The sequence below is a fragment of the Tachypleus tridentatus genome, chromosome 7, assembly GCF_004210375.1.
Source record: "Tachypleus tridentatus isolate NWPU-2018 chromosome 7, ASM421037v1, whole genome shotgun sequence".
NCBI classification, from domain to species: Eukaryota; Metazoa; Arthropoda; class Merostomata; order Xiphosura; family Limulidae; genus Tachypleus; species Tachypleus tridentatus.
In genome coordinates, this window is record NC_134831.1 from 153,508,489 (window position 1) to 153,526,347 (window position 17,859).

General features: G+C 30.4%; 1 protein-coding gene and 1 long non-coding RNA gene across 14 annotated transcripts in view; one reads left to right on the forward strand and one right to left on the reverse strand.

Moving 5' to 3' along the window:
• Positions 1-6,211, reverse strand: part of LOC143256934 (uncharacterized) — a 496,333-nt gene extending 490,122 nt beyond the window's left edge. For all 13 annotated transcript variants that reach the window (XR_013031615.1, XR_013031625.1, XR_013031626.1 and 10 more), the window contains exon 1: positions 6,121-6,211. This is a non-coding gene — a long non-coding RNA (uncharacterized LOC143256934). The remainder of the gene's footprint in view (positions 1-6,120) is intronic.
• The window catches only part of LOC143256930 (lon protease homolog 2, peroxisomal-like), a 106,570-nt gene that overhangs the window by 53,677 nt on the left and 35,034 nt on the right, over positions 1-17,859 (forward strand). Inside the window, 5 exon segments of the mRNA XM_076514818.1 lie at positions 2,451-2,502; positions 9,268-9,314; positions 10,779-10,853; positions 11,310-11,332; positions 11,335-11,494. Of these exon segments, the coding sequence (XP_076370933.1) occupies positions 2,451-2,502; positions 9,268-9,314; positions 10,779-10,853; positions 11,310-11,332; positions 11,335-11,494 (357 nt within the window).

Genomic DNA, 17,859 nt, shown 5'->3' on the forward strand with positions numbered 1-17,859 from the left:
ACAAGCAGCAAATTAGTTCAAAGATCATAACTAGAAGAGATAATTGTTTGCTTTACTTTTTTATTTACTGTTACAAGTTTTAAGAAAAATAGGTTTAAGGACTTGTTTGTAAATACTAATGATATATATACTTATATAATATATAATCATGTGACTATTTTACAAAATGCTAGTCTACTAAAACACAGCTAATACTAAAGGTTAGTTTTTTTGTTTTTGTTTTAATTATTATTATTATTATTGGATATGATAGCATGAGTGCACGTGCACCTTGTCATTGTAACTTTTGTGTAATTAGCCAGACGTGAATGAAAGGCCAATTTATTAAAAAATAATAAATATATATAATTGTATTGTGAAATGAGAGTTAAACTATTAATTCTAGATGTTAATGTTTTTGTGCTATAATTCTAGTCATTCTAGAATGAAAAAGATATAATTTTTATTTATTTCCTAATTTTTTATGGTGGTTATGAGATCAGTCAAATCAACTGAACTCGTACAGAAATTTGTTAGTGATAATAACAGATAAAAATATAAAGTTTTTCTTAAGAAACTTTTGATACCTAACTGGACATCATAAGGATTTCATATGTGAAATATGAAACTTTTTGAAGAGCATGAGAAAACGTTGCTTAACAAACTATTAGACTTAAGAAAACATTTTGATATTTTGCATATGAAAGCATTGTAATGTTTACTGTTAATCTGCTAAATTTCATGAACATACACTTACTAATTTAAATATTACAACATGAAAACAAAAACAACCACAACATTGTTACAATGGTGATCCTGGGGCTGAGCCCATGCTGAAAGAGTTAAAAGCCTTAATAATTATTCCTTGTAAAACAACACTCAACACACTGTATGCTTGACTTTCACATTTTTTTTACATTTTTATTGATACTGTCATTAAAACTGCTGATTATGTTTTGAAATAAACTAATATTTTACAATTCATAAACCAAGTTGGTTCATTTATTCATATTTACTTGGCCCATCCAGTGTATTACACAAAACAACAAATCTGATAGCAGTGCATTTTTGTTGAATATTTGTTTTTATTATTGTTGAAAAATGAACATTGTTCGATTTTTTCTCATTGCGTAATTTATTATGGCATTTGTAAAGTTAAAATTGTTGTATTCATTTATTTATTTAAAAAATAAGTAAAGTGGTTTGTCAGAAAGCTCCATCATCATCAGGTGCAATATTACACAATGAAAATCCTGGATACCAGTTACATAACAAAACAAGAATCTACATAATTTAGTTGAATTTGTTAGAAATAAAAGTTATGTTGTTTTTTTGTTGCTTTTTTTTGCCATTCTGTGACTCTAATTTGTTGGAGATTTGTTCTTGGAAATAGCAGAAACCAGTAGGAACCTCTTTCATGTTGTAGAGTTAAACATCACATTACTTGTACCTATGATAGCTTTTAACTTTTTTCCTGTTCAGTGTATACTGGTAAATTCTGTCATTTTTGTCCTCTTTTTTTATCACCCTTTTCTTTTATAGGAGTCTAAGGCACTTCTACAGAATTTTAAGATTATTTTTAAGAATTGTCTCAGTGTAAAAATTATACTGATTGCTGTGCCTTCAGTTTGTTGTTGTAAGATACACTATATACTTATCTAACTTTTCCATTTTAGATTAAGATCGTGATTTGCCTTCTTTCTTTCTTTCTTTTGTTTACTGCAGTAATACACCTTTTCTTCAGATACTTCAGATTTTATTTCTGCAAATACAATTTACCAACTACTGTTACCAAAGGTTTCATTAAAGAGGCAACTTACTTACTCATATTTTGATAGCTTTTTCAAAGGACAGTCTTGCTAGTAATTACTATAGCCTTGTGATGTTTTTCAAGTTACATTATCTTCTGCTGTCTTTCATACTGTTTTAAAGGAACACTTTGTCCACTTTTGAGTAAATTTTTCAAGAAGAAACTTATATTTTGAAATCTCATACATTTAATAGTCATTTAACAGTCAAAATTAACCCTGTTTTGTACACTTATAACTTGTATGTGTTTCACACAACTTGAATGTGTCTGCACAATGAATGTTTAATGAGTTTCTTAAGTAATTAGTTTGATACTTGTAGTTGTTAAAGTATGTTGACAGATTTATCTATCCTATTAAATATTTCAAAAACACCTTTAAAACATAAGATGTTGGCACTAACTATTAGAAGAAAATTCTTGTTGATTTAGTTTTCTGACCAAATAACAATTACAATTTTCTTGTGTTAACTTAGTTAAAATTATTCATTGCAGTTCCAAAGTAAAGAAGAAATGTTATTTTCCTTAATAAATACATTATGAGGACATCTTGTACCTACTAAAATTAATTGCAATAATGAACAAATTTGTGACCCCAGCTCTTTGCAGTAAATTTGTATAGTAATCTAGCCTTTTCTTGATTTTTTTTCTCTGTAATTTATAGAGCTGCTGGAATGCCAGCTCATGTTCAGAAGGTTGCAGTAAAGGAGTTACAGGTAAGATAATTACTTAAATTTCAAAGTATCGTGTAATCTTGTTTTGTGAAGTTCACAATAAGCTCAGTTTTGAGTAATATGTGTTGAACTAGTTTTTGTTAATAAATTTGCTATAATGCACAGTATTAATATATAGATTGATTTGTTTGTTACACTGATTAGATACTTTTTTAGCCTCCCACTTCTCCACTCAACACTTCATTTATTTGCAGTTTATAAGTGAACTAGTCAGCTGATGGACCAGATGACTGCTTGAATCTTGTTTATGTAGCCACATCACAGTTAGTCTTAGTCTCTCAGTTACTTTGTGAGAGCAGAAATTTTCCTGTTTCAAAGGGATGTGATAATAGATGTGATAACAGGAGTGTATTATAGATTTTATTTTTACTGGCTACCATCAGTGTTTATCAACAATAGTAATTGAATGCACTATCTTGGCCACATAAAAACTGTGTCTGCCATCTGCTTATAACTGAACAAAGTAGATTGTAACTCAGTTGACTAACTGTCATTTGGCAAATAACCACCAGTCCAAAAACTACTTGTCACAGATACAGCTGCAAGGTATTACTTTAGTGGTGCTCAAAGAGCAAAATATGAATAATGAATGAATGAAGGCATGCTACATGATCTGATGATTCACATGATGCTCTTTTCTTATTGATGATTCAACAGATGCAACACAACCTTTTCTAGGTACTTGACTCTGCTGGCATTGTGTTTGTTGTGAAATGTTCTCAAAGCTGAATTTTTTTTTTAAGAGATGAATAATTTTTAGAGAGTACCTGATCCTTATGCCAATCCTATTCACTTTATAATGCTGTTTACATCCCCCTGATGCACAATGGCTTTTTTTAAGTTGACAATGCAACAATTCCTTTCACTTCTTTTATCTGATATTAATTTAAAGAGCATAACAATAAGTTCAGTCATACTCCTTGGCTAGCATAAGCACCAAATTTCATTTGAAGTTATAATATTTGAGATCAACTTGAGTGTTACATACATTAACATTTGTGAACCATTTTCCAACAGAAATTTTCAATGAATTTTCCCAAACTGGACTATACATCTTTTGGCATATATACTGTTATGAGCCTATTCTGTTATATTGGAAAAAGATGTATCAGCTTGATTTCATGAAAGTCCCTATAAAGCAACATGTCAGAATAGATAATTTATTTTTTTGTGATACTAGTTTAATAATAATAAAGTTTGTTTGCTTGTTGCCCTAATAAAAAAAATAAAACTAAAGCTCAGTCAGAATTAGATTTAATACATATAATATCTGTTTATAGCATTAATTTAATAACTTGTTTTATTAACATTTTGAAATCATCGACTCTTGTGGTTAAATTTGTGGTGCTTGATTCACATATGGCCATACTGAATGCAAAACTGTTTATCACTTCAAAAAAGCTATTCTCATGTAGTACCTTCAGTGGTAAGCCTGTGGGCATATGATGTTAAAAATCTTGTTTTTGTACTTGTGATGGCCACAATAGCCCTTTGTGCTTAACAACAAAGAAACAAGTTATTATATAAAATTAACTTGTTTGATATGAATCATTTCATGTTTATTTTTAACTTTTTGTTACTGACTAAAATACTTGTGTATTACATATGTCTTATGAAAGTTGTGGTTAATAGAAAATACATATTACATAAACAGTGCTCAAACAAATGCTTTGTCATTTGAGATAAACTTCTCAGATAAAACTGAAAACTGTTTTATTTTAATTATCATTCTTAACTTTTTTTTTCCTGACTAAAATATTTATGTATTACATCTGTCTTATGAAAATTGTGATTAATAGAAAATACATATTACATAAACAGTGTTCCATCAAATGCTTTGTCATATGAGATAAACTTCTCAGATAAAACTGAAAATTGTTTTATTTTAATTATCATTCTTGAATATACTGTATTTAGTGCATAGATAAAAAAAACTTGAATAAAAATGTGTAATAAAAAACTAATAAAATATTACAATTAGTTAGATTAATTTTTTATAATGTTTCCAGTTGTTCATAGTTAGGGTTTCATTTTAATTTTATTTAGAGTAAATTAAGTAAGAATACTGTGTGTGTGTGTAGTTTGTTATAACCAAAAACAAAAAAAAAAAAAATGCATCAATTGAAAGGATCTCAGGATACAGGCTATAATGTAAGATATAAAATGTACTCTAGGTTTTGGAGATGACTGCAGAAGTAGGACCCACATTTATATTTTTACTTTTATGAGAACAGGTTTATTGAAAATTACATAAACCCAAATATTTTTCCTTTAACTTACAAATATAGAGATTATTTAATTAGTATAAAAAATCCTGAAATAATGTTATTAACACTATAATTAGAATTGAAAATGCTTCAATATCTAATACAGAAGCACATTGTTTACATTTAGAAATTAAAATAATAGATAGGGATATCAATATAAATATTTTTTGATAAAAGAAAATATTTTACCTTTTCAATTTATGGTTTACTCTCTTTTAATAGTAATGTACCATACCATTCTGTTATAAGTATTATAACATCATAATTATTCAGATTTTGTAAAATTTGTAATAAATCACAGTAGTTTTTTAGTAATGTTCAAATACTGATACAAAAATTATTAGTAAACAGATTTAGTAAAGAAACTTTAAATAAAAATTTATAATTAATTTTAGTTATGAATAAGGTCTTTTAACAACTTGGTACTACTTTATGTGGATGTATACCTCACTGCATATAAAGGCTTGTTTAGAGCATGATAGTTACATTGCCAGGGAAACCTCAAAGATAAAAGAATAGAAATCTACAACATAAACAAACATATAAACGCCAACATCATCATCGTCTCAGAAACACTTTGCACAGAGAAACAAAATACCACAATCCCCGGATTTATCACACACAGCATACCTTACTCAGAAAACAATAGAGGTATAATAGCTTTAATACAGAAATCTCACATCTAATCTCAATAGAAGATTCTTTTAGATCAAACATAAATGAAACCATTTTTTGTAATATACACTTTAACAACCAGCTAACAATCCCAATTCTAGCCATATATTGTTCACCCACTAAAGAGATTGACATTAACTTCTTACAGAAATGTGTTAATCATAAACCAAAACCAATCATCATTGGGGATTTTAATTCTCCACACACAGAACTAAGGGGAAATAGAAACACACACAGAGGGTTGTGTATAAAAAATTTTCTTTCTATTAACAAAATGCACCTAATAAACGACCACACACCTACACACTTTTCAGTTGCCAACGGCTCATATGATGTACTTGATTACATCATAGCCCCAAGGACACAGTAAACAGAATCTCTGACTTCAGAGTACATGTTGAAATCACAAGTGACCACTTCCCCATTTCCTGTATAATTCACCCGCGCCACCTTGCTGTGGCGTACGTGACTCCCTCAGCGTACACTTACACCAAAACAGATTGGCTCACTTTTAATGCTTCACTAGATTCATATCTACCCCATCCAATTGAACATGCTAACAACAAAACAGAATTAGACAACTATGTAAATCAAGTTACAGAAGCCATACATAAAGCCATAAAAAACACAATCCCTAAAACAAGGAGAAAGCACTCACATAATCAATGGACTGTAACAATAGAAGTTCATGCACTAATAATCAAACGCAGGCAATTAAGATGAACACATTTTATAACACGTGATCCAACTATCAAAACACAGATTAACAGAACAAATGCAAAAATTAAACAAGAAATTAAAATAGCAAAAGAAACTAATTGGCAAAACTTCTGTGAAAACTTAGAAAAAATCAAAAACAATCCAAAAGAATTTTGGAAAAAATTCAAGAGTATTTCTTCAGACAAAAACACAAATAACATGCTACAACATATCACACACAACAATAAAATCGCAAGGACGGACATAGAGAAAGCCAACCTAGTTGCTGACTACTACAAATCCTCCTTCAGCAACCTAAATTCAGTCGACTTTGACACACAACATCAACATCATGTCAACAACTTCATTCACATCACAATTCCCTGGCGAGACATTGGAAACATACTCAAGTTCAATCAACAGGAAAATTACCATCACAGAACTAAAAATTAATATTAAAAACCTGAAAAACACTTCCCCCAGACATGACCAAATACCAAACATTATTCTTAAGAAAAGCTCTACTCTCCTATTACAACACCTCACAAACATCATGAACATTTCATTAACAACAGGATATTACCCCGACACTTGGAAAAAAGCCATCATAACCACGATCCCAAAAAAACAAACCAACAGGACCAATCCAGATAATTTTCGTCCCATCAGTCTGTTAAGCTGCCTTGGCAAACTGATGGAGAGGGTAATCTCCAACCTTCTTCTCTACTTTTGTGAAATAAATAATATCCTTTCAGAAACCCAAAATGCCTCCAGGAAAAACAGGCAAACAACAGATCACCTCGCATACGACTCACCGAATCAGTCTACAAAGCTTTTAACAACAACCAAGTTACCATTGGTGTATTCCTATACGTCAATAAAGCATTTGATAGCGTATGGCACAATGCCATCAAATACAAACTAACTCACCTAAAAATAAACCCTACTATAGTTAAATGGATATCAAACTTCCTAACAGATAGAACAGCACAAGTAAAAGTCAATAAAACTATATCCAAATCATTCAATATAACTGCAGGAGTGCCCCAAGGATCAGTCCTTTCTCCACTACTATACATTATTTTCAGCAGTGACATACCTTTCCCCAATTTAACATACATGCATAATTCACAATATGCAGACGACATCGCTATCTGGAGCACCTCCAGAAACCCAGTGATGGCCATGTCTCGCGTGCAAGAATCACTGAACAACGTCTCGACCTGGAGTAACAAGTGGAGAGTAGTTTTAAATCCAACCAAAATGCAAGCAATCACCTTTTACAGGAAATTAAAAAAACAAAGAAAATATCTAGAAAAAATAAAATTATCACTTGGAAATACGCCCATTAACATGAATAAAAACATCACATTCCTTGGCATCACTTTCGACACAAAACTAACATGGAAAAAACATGTTAACAACATACACTCATCAATTAGAAAATGTATTTCACACCTAATGACTTTAACCAGCAAACACTCGAAATGCTCACCAAATACCATTATACAAATATACAAGGCTTACATCCGTCCACTAATAGAGTATGGATGTCAAGTCACATATAATATGTCAAATAACACACTCCAGAAAATTCAAGTTCAACAAAATAAAATACTAAGATCTGCATTCAGTCTACCATCATTCACTCCAGTAAACTATATACATCAAATAAGCAACTTACAAACACTAAGAAATAGACTAACAGAAATATCACACAAATACAATTTAAAAGCAGAAAACAGAAACAGACTAACTGCATCACTCTGTAAATTAACCAGTGCACCAACCAAATTTATTTTACCATACAACATATTTCAAGAATCACAAATCACACAACAAAACACTTAAAGGGCAAAACTCATTTATATATTTTTCTTTTTCAGGTTTCGGGCAGAGGACAGGTAAAACTTTCGGCACCTGTCCTGTGAAAGTGGGTTTTTCTCAGGGCACTCCTGTTTCCCCCCACAGCAAAAACTTAGGCATTGGATCTTTAGATCCCAGCCAAGGCAACTATTGCCATGCCCCGAATCGGGTCGTTTAGATTTATGTTCACATTTACCGTAACAACTGCCTTTCGGGGCGGAATGTGACCGTTTTCTCCGGTGCTACCTGTGCCTCGTTCACGAATACTACTAAAACTTTACTCCTTTACCCAAAAAAGAGTTTAAAAAATTATTTAAATAAAAAAAAAGCTAAATTCAATAACCTTCCACGAAAGGGGAAGAAGAGGAACCACAACGTTCCTGAACACCCCAGTTGGAGAGAGAATTCTTCTGATTTCTCTCTCTCCAAACTAAACCCCTGCCACGTTTATTTGTGTTTGCGTTTGATAGTTACATTAGATTTAATGGGTGGTGGTTGGAAGTTATACTAGTTAGTTTATATAACTTCATAGTAGTATGATTCATTTACTTGGCTACCAATAAGTGCTTTTCTACCATAAAAGGTGCTTGAATGCTAACTTCAACAGGTAAGTTTATTTAACTTACCCCCAAATGGTAGTATCTTATTATTCTTATTTTTCAATTAATTATTTTTTCTTCTTTCTTTCAGAGAGCAGTCACCTTCCCACAACTGTCTACAGGCAGTGAAGGGTGATATAGATATGGGATGTTGTGGGCTTGAGCACCTACGTCTTGCTCTCCTTGTTTCTGTTGCTAATCCTTTATTTTTTTTTATGTGAGATTGGCAAATGGAAGTTTAGACTGATAGATGGTGTGTTTCCACAGCAATGTTGGTCCTACTTTTTCAGTTACCTCCAAAACCTAGGGTACATTTTGTATCCTACATTATAGCTTGTACCCTGGGTTCCTTTAAATTAGTGTAACATTTTTTGTTTTGGCTTGTTTTTGGTTATAACAAACAAAATATAGCTTGTGCCCTGGGATCTTTTCAGTTGAAGCAACATTTTTTGTTTAATTTGTTTTTGTTTTGGCTTGCTTTTGAGTTTTAAAATATATATATATTTTCACATACCAATAATACTTTTAATGATGCATGTTTTTAAGATCAGAGCTTGTTCTATATTTTTATTTATATTTTTAGCATGAGAACTACTGTATAATATTAAAATAATAAAACTGTTTAAACCTTTTATTTATAGAGACTGAAAAAAATGCCACCACATATGCCAGAACATGCTATGACAAGGTAAGGGGTCAGGAAGATTTCAGTTTACAATTGTTTCTCCATATTCTAGTTATGTTTTTATTTTTTGAGGGTTAGGAAATATAGTATAACTTTTTTGCACTTATTTAGCTGTTGCATCTATTCATTTACTTTATATATTTATTTGCAAGACAATTATCATAATTATTGTGAATAAGTAATATGAAATAGTGTTAATTCAGTTAGATAAAGTTAAGTATAAAATTTAACAATTTGTGTAGATCATTACTTTTGTAATAGATCAGTGACTGGTTCTGTATTTTTCTTGTGTATTAAGTTGTGAAATTGTATGGAAACAATTAGGTTTTGAGTCCATTAAATAAGATAAGTTTATTATCATGGTATTTGTTGAATTCGTGAGCAACCATAAACAACTTTGTGTGTTTGAATTTCCTTGTTAAACAAGTTAAAGTTTCTCTTAACATTTAGGTCAAATGAATGTGTATAGTTGAGTGATAACTAAAGTCAGTCACATAAACACATAGCAGTCGTAGTAAGGACCAAAATAACCACTGTATTGTTTCAGTTGATTGAACTTACAAAATCCTGTTGTCTAGAATATTAAAGTTGTTTTAAATACTGCTTGATAAATGAAGTATTTATCACGATGTCATGAAAATGTTCAAGGGAGAACAGTCAGTAAATTAGAACTCTTTTGATGGATATCTCAAGTTTTGTGACTAAGGAAATTATTTTGATGTATTTAGTATTTGTTTAACCATAGATTGATCTTTTATGATATGATGATTATTAACTTAATAAAAAACAAATACCTCTACATACCCTTAATCTAATTTCACCAAATACCTTTGAATAGCCTTTTATTTGTATTTTACCAGCATTCACATATTTTTAGTAGATGATTATTTTACAGATACATTATTAATAAAACTGTTTATGTGATTCTTTGAAGTGAAGTTAACCTTACACATAGCAGATGAAAACATCAGTTTTATCTAAGGAAGTTTTTTGTTTGGTATTCTTAGATCAAAGTTTGTCTAATACTTTTATTTGTTAGTTTCTTACAGTTGTAACAAATGCCTTATGTATAACAGTTATCTTCTTCTTTTAACCATTATCTACATTAACCTGTTCAAAGTAACAAGCAGCTTTTTTTTAATTATTTGTATGCATTTCTTTAGGTGTTGAAGCATGATACAATAAAACAGTAAAGAGAATATTAATTTTAAAGTTTAGTATGTAATTAGATTTTATAATTAATTCTAGAGAAATTCAGCAGTATTATTAATTTGAATGTAAAAACAACTTGCATATAAAATTTTCAAGTCTCTGTAGATGTTTGGTGTAGGCAAGATTGCAAGGATTATTTTTTTAATATTTAGACATTAAAATGTAATTAAAATCTAGACTAAATACTTCATAGTTTTCTTTATTTCTGTCTTACCTTTTTACTAAGCTTTTAAGACATTGTCATTATTTTAATAGGAATTATTTGGAGCTAATGACAGAATTACCGTGGTCCAAAATTTCTTCTGAAGTCGTGGACATTACTAAATCCCGGTGAGATATTATTTGAGTAAATTTATTTTGAGTAGACATCTTAATGAAGATTAATTTTAAACATTACTAGAATCAGCCAGTTGTTAGCTATCACATGCCTAGTTCTAACAAATTTTAAAATAAATGTAATAAAAGTTAATGCAATAGGTAATATTTTTATTTTTAAATTTATGTATTGAATAAAATCTTGCAGTGTTTATATACTTATGCTCTTTAAGAGTTAAAGATGCTTAGAATGTAATAACTCTGGAGAACAGAATGAATCAGTCTTTTAAAGAAGTCTGTAATGAAAGATTTTTATCAATGGTATTAGTGTCCCTTTTAGATACTTTTGATTTTTCCCAACAAAATAAAATGTACACATAAATATTAGCAAGGTTTCTTTTGAAACAAGTTTATTTAAGATTGAATTTTCTTGAGAAATGTTTGGCTTAATAATTGTAATTTTTGATATAGAAAAGATTTGGATGAAGACCACTACGGATGCAAAAGCTAAAAAAACGTGTTTTAGAATATTTGGCTGTCAGACAATTGAGAAAGTCTTTGAAAGGCCCAATCTTATGTTTTGTTGGGCCCCCTGGTGTTGGAAAAACTAGTGTAGGTCGATCTATTGCTAAGTCTCTTGGACGAGAGTTTCACAGGTATTTTGTGTTTCAGTATCATTTTCTCAGTTATTTGACAAAATATTTTATAGTTTTCCCTTATCCCTGTGCATTCAAGCTTGGTCAGCTTAGCCATCCTCATAACCACCATAAAACCATAAGGCTATACACATTATAACTTAAAAAGTACTAATTGTGTCTTCAAAAAATTTGGCAAGCTATTTATTAAACATTACAAGTATGTTATACATAAAAATGAAATATTTTATTCATGTATTTTTACTGAAGAATTGTCTCTGAATTAACAAAGCCTTTATTTCATTTGCATAACCCCTAAAACCTTAGAAGTATATGCAAAAAGTTTGTTTTGGTAATATTCTTCTATTTTTTCTACCCTAACACTAAATGTAGCAAAATCACTGATGCACAATGAAATAAAAACATGAAATAAAATACATAATGCAACTGACGTTATACTGTCAAATTACCTCAAGCATGAGTTGATCATAGACATACCTTGTGGAATAATGCTGTTATTTCTTTTCCCTAATTTAAATTTAACTACCTTAAAAATTCCCTTTTTTACATTTTAGTTACTTTTATAATGATAAATAAAAAAAACATGCATGAAAAACAAGAAAAAGTAGTTTCCTGATGATGTTGATGACACTTAACCCTACTTTTTAATATTAATAAATGAAGTGCACTAAATAATTTATATGATTAAATAATGCACCTTAGAACACACTATAATAATGTGAGAAAAGCAGACAGTGTCCCTTAACTATCACAGTTTTTCTGTATTTCTGACAACAAAACTAGAAGTTTTAGGAATTCAACTAAACTGGATGTTTCCCATGAGAATGAAAGTTGAAATGCAAGAGAACACACTATAATAACGTGAGAAAATGAGGTAATATAATACATTGTTTTATAGATGAAAACCTTGGCTTTCTATTGATTATAAATAATATAGTATTGAGTGTTAGGGAGAACTATTGGCAGTTTCTGAATGAGAGGATGTGAAAATAGGTGTATCAAGAGGGATCTGGTTGTTTATTTCATGGTTCTATGTCCAAATAAGATTGAAGGCTATAACATTATGCCTTGCTTTATGGATGATGATAATATAATAAATAATTTGTGTTAAATTTCATACATATTTGAGGGGTGATAAATAAATTAAGAGAGAATGCCTAGAAAGGAAATATCACACATCTGACAATTGGGAAAAATCTGGATTTTTTTTATATTATCTTATAAAAGTCAGAACTTAAAACTTGTATACTATTAAAATATGAAGTTTTAGCTATATTATTATTCTATATTTATTGGTGTGTCATGAAAAGAAAGTAGTTTAATTACATTTTGAATATAATTCATTAAAACCGTGAGATGTGCACAGAAGCAGATGGCTATGGTGAGAAAGTTAATTTTAAGTTTTCATGTCTAAATTAATAAATTGTTTTCTAAATTTTATTTGCTGTTGTTAAAAATACATTACAATAAATAAAAAAGATATGTATTAAACAAGAAATTTAATACTAATATTAGACATTGAGGATGTCTGCCAGTAACCATACTTATTTCTTAAGCTGTACCTAGGTTAAACAAATTTCATTGCTGCTTGAAATGATAACATTATTCAACACATACCAAGCTTTTATTGTTAAATACTGATATATCCACCAAAACTAAATAAACAAGCATATTAGTTCTGTATATAAAAATATTCTCTTTATGTTGGTTATAAACACATCCTTCTGATAGGTATGTTTAGTGTATAATTGATTGGACAGATTTATTTATATCTTAGCATAGACTGGTCTAGAAAGTAGAAGATTCTAATTTATATTTGCCTTTTTCTCTTGGTGTAGTTGTGTGCAATTAGTTAGACATTGTAAAATCAGTATATTGTTCAAGTTACAAAATATAAATGGGTGACCAATGAAAGAAGAATTTTTTAAAATATTTTATTTTGAAATCAAGATATTAAAATTTGGGTAATATTTTATGCTAAATATATTGTCATACATTGATAATAAACTTGTTAAATTTTGAATCTAATTCTGTAAACAGATTATGAAATGTACACTATAAGGTTGGTCCATTTGACAGAACTTCTGTGTATGAAGTTAGCTTTTAGAAATTTTGATCAAGTTCTTTATTTTAAGGAGTTGCTTTGAAGTGAATTCAAAAGCCTTTTAAATATTGGTACAGATTATAATGTTTTTATTAAAAATTAGCATAAGCTCACATTTATGATTTATAATACTGTTTTTAATAGGAGGGAAATATTTTTGCTAACTTTAAGAAATAAAATGAAGAAATCATTATGTTCTGAAAAACAGAATTGACATTTTGTTCAAGTTGGTCTTTTTTAAGGGGTTGTTTATAACTGAATTTAAAAACCTTCAGATGAACTATTGGTACTACTTTAATTTTTCTAATTCAGAGTAACATAAGTTTAGGTTTATTAATAGTGGTGATTTGTTTTAAACAGTTCATAGACATTTTAACAGAGTTTTAGAAATGAAATGTAAAAACTTAGTTTTACATCTTAAACACAGAACTCTTAATTTACTGTTTTATATCCTTCACTGTACACTGTATTTTTATTTAGCCTTAGCCAACATAGGAATCTTATTTGTTGTAAAACATTTTTGTTTCCGAGTGAAAGATATATTGAAAATTTACATATATTAAGACATCTCAACTTTTATCAAGTAAGTATACAAGTGTTTTTCCAATAGCATTTTATTAATTTTTTTCTACTGCAAGTTCTGTAAATTCAATGAATGGTAAGCTTTAGTTCACAAATAATGCTAGTAACTTTGTCTTCTTCTGTATTTCTTGTTCTTTGCTGAAACATAAGTATAAGATTCACAAAAGTAAAGTAACAGACAAACTCTGTAAAACACACTGATTTAATAACTGATCCAACAACTTACTATAGTGTAACTCATATTTTTGTACTCTTCAAATAATTTCATTAATAATCTCAAGAAAATTCTAGATATCACATGCTTACCTCATCAAATTTAAACTCTTTCAAGTTAATAATACAAATGTCCAAATTAAAATGTTAAGAAAATATTCCACAATACTACTTTCATACAAAGAAAACAGTGGTACATAAAAGAATTCAACTTGAAGTATAGCATCAATTTTTTTCATTTTATTTTTTGTCAAAACAGTTGCATTTCTAACACCAGTGCTCTAACAGTTTCCCTTGTTGAGTTGGTTATTTTAAAGTATTGAGTGAAAAAAATAATCCATTGTCTAGTCCACTTAACTCTCTCAATATGGACTTGGTTAATTTGAGTGACCACATTACCTCTTTGTGCTCATTTAAAGTTTTCATAACTTTTAACATAGTGTGTATATCTTTACAAAATTTGCCAGTCTTTTGGTAAACATTATAAGTCTTTTGCATACAAAAAAATTGTATATTTTAGTGAAATATTTTTAATAAGCTAAAAAAAGATTTGATGGTAATATATTAGGTATTTGTTTTGAAGTTAGTTTGCAAAAGCAATTTTCATATTAAGATTAAAAATAGTTTCTTTATCTCAAAATTCTTAAATTTCCTCTTTATAATCTCTAAAAACCTCCTAAGTTTTTCAATTTTTTTTTTCAGTAAAACTTCATATTTTATGTATTTTTTCTACACTAACTCTATACAAGGTTGGTCAATTTCACAGACACCATAATCATCAAAAACAAATCCAAATAAATCTAAATTACCCTCCTCTTTTTTCTAGAATGACTTCAGTTTGTGACATGAAACAGCATTTGTTTTTCCTAAGTAGCTTTAAAGTTGTAATAGTATGCATTTATTTATAATTAAGTTGTAGTGTTTTATTGCCCTTTGGACCATATCTAACTACTCCTTGCACCTTTATAAGCTGTAAATTAACTGGAAAATGTGTGCAGCTCATATTATGCTATAGAATTACATTAACCATAAGCTGCTTGAGTGTGTGTGTCTTATGAAACATTTTATTATATTTTTATTTAGTTTACCTAATCTAACCTTAACTAACCCAAATATATCCATATTTTTACATTTTAAAGTGATGCTTGTCCTTGCTTTTTTACACCAATGCTAATAATGCACAAAATAATTTTTATATAATAACATGATGCACCAAAGAACATAGAATAGTAACATGAAAAATCAGTCAATTTTTTCTACTTGTCACAATTTTTCTGGCTTTGCTTTCTAATTATGGGACAAGTTACTTCCAAGTAGTTGTTATCTTTCCTCTGGAATTTTGTATAAAATGAGAAATTAACAATTCTTTGTTCAGAACACTAACTAATATGTTATTTGATGGACACAAATCTTGGCTTAATATTGGTTATAGATAATATAAAATTAAATGTAAGAGAGAACTGTTAACAAATCATGAAAGAGAAGAAGTGACATGTTGTTATGGCAAGAGGAGTCTGGTTTTCTATTTGATGGCTCTGTAATCTAATAAAGCTGACAGCTATAAAAATTTTGGTTTATCTGAGCAATGAAGATTTTATACTGAGTGATTTACATTAAGTTTATTACTTATTGGAGGAGTGGTGAATAAAATAGAAAAGATGGGATGCCTACCGAAAATGTTGATTTGTGCCATACAAGAGGAAGTTCAGGATTTTTTATATAACATTTTATAAAATAAAGAACTTAAAACTTTTATACTATTAAAATATTGGTTATTAGCTCTGATTTTATACTACACTAATTATAACAACATAAACAAAGAGTAGTTTAATAAAATTTGAGTGTAAGCCATTAAAACTTCATGATATGTGCAGTAAATGTTGCCTGTGCAGATAGGGTTAATGAGCATGTACAGTAAGTTTTAAAAATTCACCTTACTTCAAAAATAATGCTAATCACTTGGTACAACTGAAGCATCAGTCAAACTGATTACCCCTCGGTGTGGATTCATGTACGTGGTGAGGGGACCTCACAGGGAAGGTTCTGTTCTTTCATTTTATCTCCTTTGGGATCTAAACATTTACCCACATGTTTGCTGTGTGTGGCAACCCTTGAAGGGGAGGATAGGATCCTGGTGGTTGAGGGGTCCAACCATAACACACCATTTTTGCCTTGAATTGCCGTAGATGGGCAGCCTTGGGGTGGCCCTTGGGTCAGTCGGCTGGTCCACTTGGACTAGGGTCACCCAAGTACCAGTGTTGAATGTTCTCAACAGGTGTTATGTACATTGTATCTGAAGCTTGTGTTTGGGTATAGTGCTCACGAAATCCTGGCATTGCTGCAGTACTCTTGTTTGACATTGTAGTGCATCCCCTCATAGAGCTTCATGGTGGGTGGGGTCAGTGGGCACCGAAATTTTCCTTTTTTCATTATGGATTCACCAATTAAAAATCTTAATACAATAGTGAAAAAACAGTGTCTAGGTAAATAACCATGTCTTGAAGGTTCTGAGCAGCAATCCTCACCATCTGTACTACCTGTTGTACCTCATTTTCTTATATTGCGTTCACTTTCAGACAAACCTTTTGGGCAAATGTCTCCCTTTTTCATTCAGAAGGGACTAGAGGGACTTGCTGGCTTTCCAAAGACAGTAAAGAAGCTTTGATCTGGTGTAATATTGGAAACATCCACATCTCAGCACAGTGAACTCCTCTTTCATTCAAAGGCAATTGGGGATATACCTATTAAGGTTACACCTCATGGTACTTTGAATTCATCATGAGGAGTTATTGTTGAGAGGGATTTGAAAAACATTCCAGAGTCAGAGATTCTTGCTGGTTTCTCCATCCAAGGAGTTTCTGTAGTGAGGCATATCTTCTCTCGCAAAGATGGAATTATGGTGCTGACTAATGTCCTCATTCACACATTTACGTTACCATGTTTGCCTGCAACCATCAAGGCAGGTTATCTTAATTGCAGAGTATGGCCATACATTTCAAACCCTTTCCAGTGTTTCCAGTGTCAGCGGTTTGGTCACTCGAAGACATCATGTCGTGGTTCCTTGACGTATGCTCATTGAGGTGGCATGGACCACGATGCCTACGAGTGTGAAACGGACTCTCATTGCATCAATTGCAATGGCTTTCACCCATCCTATTTTCGTTCTTGCCCTAAAACGATTCATAACATTACTTATCCTGAGGCTTGCAAGTTGTTGTCAACCACTTCATCTCAGACATATACTGCTGCACTCCACTCCACTATTACACTGGAAGTGCAGATGGATCTCTTTGTGCCTCCAAAAGAATTGTTCTCCAAACAAATGAAAAGTCTTTTGACCTCCATGGTTAAAATGGTTGATAAATCAACTTCAACACTCATCTCTGTCCCTTCCATAGATTCCGAAAATCCAAAGATTCCCTTCCTTTGGTTTTGGGTACAGGCATTTGGATACATCTTCTTCTTT